This window comes from Anopheles bellator, chromosome 2, assembly GCF_943735745.2.
Source record: "Anopheles bellator chromosome 2, idAnoBellAS_SP24_06.2, whole genome shotgun sequence".
Lineage (NCBI taxonomy): Eukaryota > Metazoa > Arthropoda > Insecta > Diptera > Culicidae > Anopheles > Anopheles bellator.
Genome location: NC_071286.1, coordinates 59,072,607 through 59,083,667, shown reverse-complemented (window position 1 = coordinate 59,083,667; position 11,061 = coordinate 59,072,607). Strand labels below are relative to the sequence as shown.

Genomic DNA, 11,061 nt, shown 5'->3' with positions numbered 1-11,061 from the left:
GGCACAAAGCATAATGGAAATCCAATAAGGAGTGCGGATTTCCGTTGCATACCGTGTGACACGGTACGGTGCGGAATTTGTTTATGCTCGGTGCGAAAAGGAAAACACCGAGCTAGATTTGATTGGTTTGACTTTTGTGGGATTTGAATCCTAATTTGATGACATTTTATTAATTTGCGTGTCAGCGCTTGTACTTTTTTTATAATCTTTTACAAAAGGTTAAAGACTGTCGGTTAGAACTGCAGTTTAAGGGAGGAGTTCCGAAGTACGTTATAAAGCACTCAAACATGGCGGATTGTCTTAATCGCCTATAATAGGTTTGTTATGTTCTAAATAATTTTAATCTTTGGATATTGATTATTAATTCGCGTAACGAAAACTACAACGCAATGTTTAATTAAAAATAAAGTTATGTTTCTCATGAAGTTACAAACATTTACAACAATTATTTGAATTAAGTTATAGATAAATCTGCTCGTAGAAACTCCCTCACAAATAATTTAATTAAACAAAAAGACATTGTGTTGGGACGTAGATAAGGTGAAGTGTAAGAAACAACGATTAAAGCTGTATTAGATACCATTTGTCTACATTCCAATTTAGTTCCAATTTAAAAGTAACTCAGATAGATCCTCAAACAACTTTTCAATAAAATAAAGGTGCTTTATTGAGGCCGTTACTAAGTTAAAATTGAATGGACGAAAAAGCGCAACAAGTGTAAGTAGATTTCCAGCTCTGTGTTGCTTGTGAGGCGATGAAACAAAAAATGCCCTTCAATTCATTAAAAAAAAATTACACAAACAATTGAATTTAAACGTTCAAAGAACGTTCAAGTTATGTCATGATGACAGAAAACTATCCTTATAAAGAAAACAATTCCCTTCGCAATAGTATAAGTTTCCTTTATGATATCACGTTGCACATGCGTTGAAATTTGTAGGAAAATATTTTACATGGTATGGCAAATATTTTGTATAAATGACCAACCAAATAAATTTTAAAGACATTCAATAAGCGGTTTTTGTTTATAAAACCTTTTGTGAAAACAGCAAATGAATCATGGATATAGCAGCTTGATTTGTAGACTGAGTTGATATGAAACTGAAATAGAGAGGATATGGTAGCTTATTTGTATAACGAGCTCCGTATTACTTTAATAGTGATTGATACCAAAGCAATAACTTGCAATAACTAATCGACAATAACTTCGAAATACTTTTGTTTATTCTTTCAACTTCGTATAAATTCTACATATCGCGAGTATAATCATGAAATTTGTTACTGTGTATCAATACAGTCCTTAGAATGTATCTTTTTCCAATACAGAGTAAGCTGGGTTGGGCTTGACCATTTTCCTTAGGCAATTTGTTCACATCCGTGGCCGCTCAAATCTTCGACGCTCCGATCCTTCAAGAGGTAACAGTGGACAGAATAATCCCTCATATCATTCATTATTACCCCCGCAGAGCGTGGAGAAGCCGCGACGGGAATGTAATTATGGGCCCGGTTTGATTGGATTTGATTGCAGGATAGCTTTCTCCGGTGATAATGAGAGAATTTCCACCGCGTGACGTGGATTGCCAACTTTGCGCCGGCTACCACGGCGGTGGGCCTGGGCCTGAGTAATTAAATCAACTTCTTGCCACGCCAGCCAGCTGCCAGCCAGCTACGGCTTAGCTCGCTGTGGACGTGGCCTACGGAATACTTTCGCCTCGCCTTGGAGTCCTTTTTGCGTCCCACGTGCTTCGCGGCGCTCATGTTAGAATCTACGCACGTAGCCACCTTCGAACGGGGGAAAAAAAAGTTTGTTTCATCCTGCATCCTGTTTGCCAAAGGCTTAAGTTCTCTGTCTCTCCCGAGACCCCCGAGGCTACCAGGGACAGACTGACAGGGGCACGTCCGGAAAGGGCAAGAAAACCGAATTTCACCCAAAAATCATTCCGATGGTGGGCTTTTGGGCTGGGACAAAACTTCTTTCTCGTCGGCGAACGCCCTTCCAGCTCCAGCGTGTTGTCTGGTACCGGGCGGAGCCCTAACTTATGGTGCAATTCATTGCAGATCCGGACGCATCACGCATCCCGCTCGGTGGATCCTCCATCCAGTCCTGGCTGGAAGCTCGTGTCGTGCCACAAAACTCACCCGACCCACGCCGGGAGGCTCCACACAGTGTTGATTTTATGACTAGCATTAAAATTATTATGCGATTCGCTTTACGATTATGTCTACATCGTGGAAAAACATTTTCGTGGTCGGCGAGGGAGGTGATCGTGGGCAGCTAACAAATTTTACATTTGTTTTTGCCGGGGGTAGCCCGCTTCATCCGGTGCCGCCGTGCATCCCGTGGGATTTGTTTGGACGTATTCTGCGCTCTTCTCCGTTCTTTAACTTTGCACCCCACCCGAGGCCGTTGCATAACGACCCCCGTCCGTTTTCGGCTGTTGAAAGTTGTTTCGACAACCCTCGCTCGACAACCGGAAGTCGACGGGAGCCGGTACGGGGCGGTAACGGCTTGGTGCCACCGGGAAACAATGGCTAAAACATGTTCCATGGTCGTGAACCATTTTTCCGACAAATCACCAACCGATGCGGAGCAACATGCAACACCGGAACCGGGCGGGGGACCGGGCAGTTGGGCGCGGCCGCCCCTCGGCCGCCAAAATGGAACAAATTATTGTAACGGCCATTATGTAAATTGGGGCTTAGACAGTTCGCGCTTATGACTTTCTGGCTGCCACTTAAGGATCTCCGCCGGTGTTGGAACGGGCGTTCGGATACTCAAGCACGGTGGCCGTGGCGAAAGAAGTGTAATTAGTTAAGCCGATTGCAAAAGATAGCGCAGTCATTTGGCGGTCCAGGGCTGTCGGAAATCACCGAAACACTTTGGGTGGGTTTCGGTTGGGCGACCACCAGCAAACATAATGTACAACATTGGCGTAGCCGGCCTGCTGCTGCGCCATTTAGTGGTAAGTTTAGTGTGGCAAGAAATTGAAATGTCGGTCAAATGCCAGGCCAGGCAATCGGGTCTTACGCGTAATGAGTGCTGGCAGGTGGAAGGCAGCAGAGGTTCGTCCCGACGCTGAGGTTGACACATTTGTGGGGGTTCTGTTTGCTTTTGGGCCACACGACAGTCGGTGCCGGACGGGACGATTACGTTGATGGCGATGGCAGTGTTAAAGTGTTAAGGGGTGTCAATTTTCTATGAATCGGTCGTTACCGGCCAGCTTCGCTGTAACGAGTTTGATTACTGTTAAAGCGAGTTTAATTATTTATCTGAAAATTTTATTTGTGACAGAATTGTTTGTCGATTACTTGAATGCCGATTATTTTAATGGAGTGTCGAACATTCCGCCACTACGCGACTACGACTACAACAAATTTAAAATATGTTTGCAAAATCAGCCGTTTCGAGTTAATGTTTCACAGTGAAGCATTAAGTAAAGTAACGTAATAATGAATAAAAACATATTAAGTTAATCAATGTTCCAAACTAAAATTACCCGCCAGGCCGAAAATAACCCATTCTGGTAAAATAAATAACGTCTTGTGGATAATCATTTTGCAGTAACCAAACTAAATGATTTAAATACAATTAAATTTAAAGAAACATTTCATAGCTAGTGAAAAAGTTCATTACTAGCAGTTATCAAAATTATCATTAGTAGTTATATCCTAATGGCGTTCGAGCTCAAGAAACGGACTTAGACGTCTTTTTGTTACTTAGATTCAGACAATAGTTTTAAAGATTTCTTTATGCTATTTTTGGGAGGTCCACGAGACAGTTTCATTTTAATGCTATGCAAAACCATTACGAAATTACTAGTTTTCTTTCACTCAAATGCACTTTCAACTCAAACAAATATAGAAATAGTTTTGGTGAATTTCGACTAAGATCAGCTTAATGAAGCATGAAAGTATTTTCGCCAACGGAACCTGCAAGAATTTACTTTGTACTTGACTATCTTTTCTTCGTTTGAAATAAAACCACAAGTACAAGAAGCCTTGAAACATTGGCCCGGCCCGGGTGCGTCTTTGTCAGAGATATTGGACGACTGCAAAACTAAAGTGAGCACCTGGTTGACATCATCAGCAGCACCATCAAATCAGAGCCAAGGCACCGTGGCCAACCGTGGTCACCGACAAAGCAGTAACACTAATTGATGGTGCCGGTTTATTTCCTCATCATAATATGTCGAGGACTATCACCGACCAGCGACAAGCTAAACGTCAGCCGTTGAACACCAACCGCGCCGGACGCCGGATGCGTTCAAAGTGGTTTGATAGGCGAATGTTTGATGTTGCCATTTAGGCGGCAAAGATGGGCTTTTACGATGCGCTCCGGGAAACATATTTGTACAAGCCTACTTCAAGGTCCACCGCTGAGCTGAGCAATCTCTTGAGTTTGCCCGGAACTGCTTCCGTAGAGAGAGAGTGCGAGGTCACGATCTTAGACGGATTCGGTCCCAGCACGCCGGTGTCGGCCTTCGGGCTCCAGCAAATGATGATTGTCTTCATTAGCAATAATCGTTATCCCACCGGAAGAGGATATGCTGCATCATCAATTACCGGGAGCCCCTGAAGGAGCCCCTGGCTGTCGGCTGCTACGACGCAGTCGGAATCTTTGGAGACTCTCGACCCAGCTTGTCCCAAACCCGGCCGCCGAGACGGTGGGTAATTTTCGACACCATTTAACCGGTTGACCACCATCGATCGTACGGTGGTCAACCTCTAACGACAGGTATTGGTCCGTCGGCGACAATCGCACCGTGGCAGCAGGCATCACGGAGACAGGTACCAGCGGGCGATGCGGCGGACGATAGAAAAATGCCAATTTATGTGATTGCGACATGGTCCGCATGGGGCTACAGGATTTTCGGCTGCCTTGGCCCCCAATCAAATGTTGCCTTAAATTGTGTAATTTAGATTATTAAGCCAACGATGGAGCCGCACTGATAAGCTACCGTGCGGCGCTCAGAAGTCGGTCGGTGTTCCAGCATTTTGCTGGAGCAGTAGCGAGCCGTTTCCGGTCCACTCGTTTGTTGGATTGTGTGCCGAGCCGGGGGGGGGAAAAAAGCAGGACGACAACCCAGCCCCAGGAAACCCGGGTTCGACGGGTTCGCTCTGACATGGGCGGCACGTACACATAATCGGAAGTGTCGAGTCGAGAAGTCGGCAGGCCTCGGTAGACTCCGCGCACGGATGACGCCCGGACCCAGACTCCCATCCCAGGATACTGCTCCCGCTTGGTCCGTTTTCCTTCTTTCCCTGTCCGGGCTAGAGAGGCACGGCAGTACAGTTGATTTTCCCTCAAATATTTATTTTTATTATTTCGTTCACACCTTCCGAATCATGCGGTGGCTGGTGGCCGGGGCTGTTGGGCCCCAATTCGATTGCGTCGTTCCCACCACCAATCAGCTGGTATCGGGCACTGTCGGGAGCATCTCTCCTTTTAGCCGTCTCGTGATACCCTCCCTCACCCGAGAGTCCTGATTTTCGGTGTGAACCGAAGTACGGGTTTGCTTCCGGCCAAAGGAATTCATGTTCCGGAACCGTCTTAACGGTTGATCCGAGTTTTTTTTTCTTGGGGGTTGAGTGTTGAAGTCCCTTTTCCCTGCCAGAGGCAACGAGGGCGCCAGTGTATCGGAGCGTCGAAGATTGGGGAGGATTGTATGGATACAGTTGAGGGATGAAGTGTTATGTTGTAGGCGGATCAATGCGGTACCAGTCCGCACTCGGTCTCCCGGCAGCTCCGACTGCAGACATGTGGTAACGCTAAGCTTGTCTGGCAGGTGTGTCTTGCATGTTTGAGGCTTTGAGTCGGGGCGAAAGAAACTCTGCGAAGCGCCTAAAGGGATATCCGGAACAGGATGCCCGCGTCTTCAAGAAGTGTAGCTTTAATTTTTCATCCTACATCGTGTAACGCCGCGTATCTGCGGCGGACAACCCTCGCCCTCGTACCCGCGCCTGAGAAACCCGCAGGAAGAAACCTTGTGTCGGGTAAGATATCGTAATTCAGCCCTGCCGGGACCGCGTTCGTGCATTCCTTCGGTGCCCACTTTTTGGCATCATTTGCCGTAACCATTCCCGCAGCAGTCAATCGCCAATTCGCCGAGTCGACCGTGGTGCTCTCCTGCACGGCGATCGATCCGTTGGCCAAATCGATGCGAACGAGGGTGTCCTTTCGCGCGACAACCCAACGGCAATGATTCCCATTTTTCTTCCATTTCCGTTCGGTAGATTTAAATTTTTCGCTTCCGAATTACGTTTGCCGCTTTTCTTTCGTGCGGGTTCGGGCGAAGATTTAAAGCGAAGAACCCGGACCGGGAGCCGGAGATCAATGGGAACTTTAATTCCGAACCGTTACACCGCTTTCCCCGCGGAGCCGAGGGTTTTGAATCTGTTCGATTTTTTACGATTTTCGTAAGAAATACGTGGCGTGTCGTCGCGAGAAATGAATGCACTCGATCAGACATGTTGGTTGATTGATTAAACCCCATCGACTGGAGGAGTCCGCGTCGAGCATGACAGCAGTTTTGCGTGCGTTAAGAAGGTGGCCTCTTCTGTCAGCCTAGTTTCGCGTTAAAGTCAGACTAAATGTGAATCATGCAAATGTCAATGCTGCAGATTGTGCCATGAAAATACTCCGCCATCGCGCGTACTTTAGACATTCTATTAGGAACTACTTGCTTACACATAATATTTTGAAACGACAAAAAATTACTGAATTTGAGAAAAACCAACTTTGTAATACAGCCGAGCTAGCCCGCGATAAGGCTATTCTGAAGTGGAGGAAATGCCACATGTTCTTAGGCTAATCTTGTTAAGTTAGATTAAGGTAACTATTACGTAAATTTAAGGAATCGCGGTCCGGTCCGTTTTTCAAAGATAAAATAAAAAGTTTGTAATCAACAAGATTTTCGACTACCACAAGAGCTGATATTGTAATGGCTTAGATTTCGCTATCTTCTTGGTTCGTTGGTCTATAACTTGATAATCGGACTGTTAAAAATATGGTTCTACCTTCCGATTTGAACCTTTTAGTTTTGCATTTTTGGCAATATCACCTTTTTTAACATCAAGTAAATGATTTCAGGTCGAAAAATACATTAGTTAGCAACCGATCCTTGAAAAGATTAGGCCAGGACAACTTTTGTGCCTGAAAATGACGTTTTGCGGGGATTATTATTTTTCTGCTACCTCATGAAGAAAACTGCTTCAGAATCGTATCAAATGCTTGTCGGGTCCTGATTTTGGAATATCGAAGTGCTTTTAGCGGTTTATGAAACGTAAAACTGGCGATTTTGGCTTAACAAGGAAAGAACGTCGGAGGATTCCAAAAAAGGACTTTCTGATGGCACCAGAAAGGTCTGATGGATTCTTGTGCATATGATGCGCAAGCTCTCAAAACCTGATGGAAACGTTAATTTAGATCGCTACTGACAACAAATGATCAATTTGAGTCATGCAATGATCGAAAAACGACCAAAATCGCATTTTTTTTCTGTTCAGCCATGGAGGCGCCAGGTGGGGCTCAATGACTACTAAACTTTTACTTCTCCAGTCAAGATTTCAAGGGATTTGGATAATTAATCGTACGTACAAACTTTAGTGGTGCGAACCGATTTGGATTGGAAATCTATCTCAGAGTATGTATTCAGCATTAATGGACATTATGGATTTTATATGCATAGCGGTAGAAATTAGCGTGGCGCATTAACTCATTAAACAACGATCGATTGGAAAAAAATTCTCGTAGTTATTGAATAAAATACGTCTCGAATCTTGTGTCCTTACAAAACATCGAACTCTCAACGGTGAAAGAACAGCCAAACCAATTGAAAACATATCTACATAAATTCGAACCAATTTCCATCATGCCACGAAGCGTAGCATAAAAAAAGCACTTCGTCAACGTTACGTTGGTGCCGATTGTGGGCAAAATAAAATTCAAATTAATTTCCGAGCAATCACCTTCCTGCGGTTCTCGGGGAGTGGTCAGTCACGGTGTGCTAACAATGTGGCTGACACCTCGGAATGGTCGGTGTAAGTAGCGGATCGTCCAGCACCGGCGGATCGCCCGTTAGCACCGGAGGACGAATGGACGATTAGTGTTTTTAATTTCCATACTTTGCCAGCGGATTACGGAATGGCCACCGCGTCGGAATGGAATTATTTTCCACGTGTTTGTTTCTTGCATAGGACGCCACGGGAAATGGCGCTGGTCCTCCGGCGTTTCAGCAACAGGACGGACGTACGAGTGTAATTTAATGGTAAATGTAAATTGGCTTTAATTTAAGCAGTTACACCGCAACATCCGAGGGGCGACATCGAGAGCCCCTCGGATGGGTCGAAGACAGCTAAATGGTGTGCGGCGCACACGGCGTACTTACAGTCCACGCTGACTTTAATTCGCTTCGACACCGTCGGAGGCACCCCGTTCGATGCAATGCAAAGGTATGCGCCCATGTCCAGGCGGGATATTTTCGTAATTTCGATGGAATTGCCGTCCCACTCGAGGACTGATGGGGGCCACGGGCGGGTGGTGCGGTTGCGGTCCGTTCGATCCCCGCGGGGAGGGTGGCCGATGTGCGGATGGCGATGGGAAAATGGAAAGAAATTTATTAATGCAGCGCACTGTCACCGCAAGGGCCCCTTCGTTCGTCGTCGAGGTCTGAGCATCCAGAAGCCCAGAAGGGGGTCCAGTGCCTTGGTTGCGGAATTCAACAGGATCCTGTGGTTTTCCGCCCGATACTTACCGTTTAACGATCTATTAATGGCTATTTTAGAATTGTCGTCCCGTTTCCACTTCACCGTGGGCGTCGGGCTGCCCGTGGCGCGGCATTTCAGCGTCACGTTGGAGCCTTCGCGCACGATGACGTCGCTCGAGCTCAACGAGTCGTCGATGTTTGGTGGCACTGGAAGTTTAACAGGAAAAATTACATTTTATTTTAGTGAACATAGTTGGTGAAGCATAAGTATAACAATTTGAAACTGGTTCCATCCATTACTTTGATACGAGAGTTATCACTCAACTTGATATTGTGGGCCAGAAAAAACGGGAAATAGTTGTCTTTGATTAGCTTGGTGTGATTTGTTAGGAAGTCTTTAAATCGATGACGAAATTGACGTTAACGAAGAACACTATTTAATTAATGTCGTTTGCATTTGTCGTTTGCGTCGAAAAAGAGCGCATTTGGGGAGAAACAATTCTTAGTCTCAAGCGAGAAGTCAAACAAATTTAAATTCGAATTCATTCGAGAATTTAAACAAATGCAGAATGCATGGAGTAACAATTACTTTTGGAACATTAAACAAAGATTGTGTGAGTTATAAACAATTCCGTTGTGTTTTGCCCACAGTATTAGTATCTTTGGCTAATCAATTCGCTTATCAACTTGATGAACACACAAATGAACAAAGCGATCAGGCTATGGTTGCAAATTAAAACAATCAGACGTATTACGTACATGCAAAAACATCTTAAGATCGTTAGAACAAAGTAAAAGATACTCGGAAGGAGGCTGAAGAGTTGGATCATTGACGAATAGCAAAACCAAGAGCGAAACCAATTTGCTTCCTTGGGGAATGCCGGAGAAAACACAGGAGGACAAGGTCTGATTATCCTTAACACGAATGACACGGTGTGAGGTAAGAGGTGAACTATCTGATAAGTAATGGACAGACATCCAATTTGGCCAGTTTCCAGATCAACAACTCATGTGATATGTTTTCAAATGCTGTCATCAAACTTCAGTTTACATTTGGAGACGTTTCATTCAAAGTCATTTAACACGTCTCAACACATCCTTACAGCAAAACAATAAATGAATTGACAATGCTGGTAAAAACGAATAAAATAACTTTAGGGCAACACAATTTCCTATGTTTGCAGTCACTCGAAACATTTAAAATGTTGCTGTGAGCATTTGCATTTTGCAAGGCGAAGCATTTTTGGATTGATCTCAACGTTTGTTGCTTTAATTTTTCATTCAGTTCTGAGCGTCATCAAAGATTAAATGATCGATGAAGATTAAACGTACTAACAATGTGTGGCCACCAGCAAACAGGAGTTTTGCTTGGTAGATGTGAAACATAACGAATAGTTCTGTGATCTCCAAGAACTACACCCTTTCACAGCGGCATCCGGTACGTCGAAAACATGCGCGTTATCATTGCGTTTCATTTGAAACGAAACAACAACAGAAAGAGAGACAGAGAGATCAACTTTTCTCCCGTCAGTTCCCCATCACCCGACACCCGACCGCATGAGGTGCAACAATTGGGAAAAGTTTCGCACAAAAGAAAATTCACCCGCACAATAAACCATCGTATTTGGTGGGCGTGAAACGTGTGTCAAAACTTGCGCAAGATGAATTGTGCGATGAATTTTTGAGCAGCCCGAACCGTGCGGATGTGGGACATTGTGCATTCTTTGGTACTTCTTTTTGGTGTCCCGTTCTAAGCGGTAAGGATTATCGATTCCGGCGTCCCAAAAGCCGCTCGCTCGGGGAGTTGCCACCAGAAATGCTTGCTCCCGGCTGGAAGGATGTTTTCACTCTTCACCTTGGCCACCTTGCGGGGGGAGGTATATTTTCTTCCACCTTAATTCCCCGACACTTTTTTGTTGGTGGTGGCCACCAGCGGCCCACATTCGACGGAAAACCCACCCTTGTTTGCCACGGCTTCACGCCTCGAGGGGAAGGAAAATAAATAAATGTTTATTTTGAAATTGTTTTCATTTCCTTTCGGGCACACGGAGGGCAAAAATCCTTGGCCGTGGGCCGTGTTTGCCAGTGGCGGGCTGCCTGCCGGGGCCGGCTGTTGTTGTTGTTGCCAACGTAAAAGTATTCGCGTTCTTTTCATCCCTATTCCGGGCCCGAGGAGGTGGTGGATGTTTTCCTAGCATCTGCTCCAGAACGGCCCGCCTAGCACCGGGTAGCACCGTCTTGAGAGCGCCACCGGGTCTCTAGTTAGCCGCCAAGAGCCGGTTGCCGGGTGCGCCACCGGCTTCTGCAACGGATGACGCTGGCTGATGATCCTAATGTGATTTGAATTTAAATTGAT

The 11,061-nt window shown here is 45.4% G+C and overlaps 1 protein-coding gene across 1 annotated transcript in view; it reads right to left on the bottom strand.

The window, feature by feature from the left end:
* Window positions 1–11,061, bottom strand: part of LOC131209915 (lachesin-like) — a 50,892-nt gene that overhangs the window by 23,392 nt on the left and 16,439 nt on the right. The window contains 2 exon segments of the mRNA XM_058203074.1: window positions 8,388–8,516; window positions 8,754–8,912. Of these exon segments, the coding sequence (XP_058059057.1) occupies window positions 8,388–8,516; window positions 8,754–8,912 (288 nt within the window).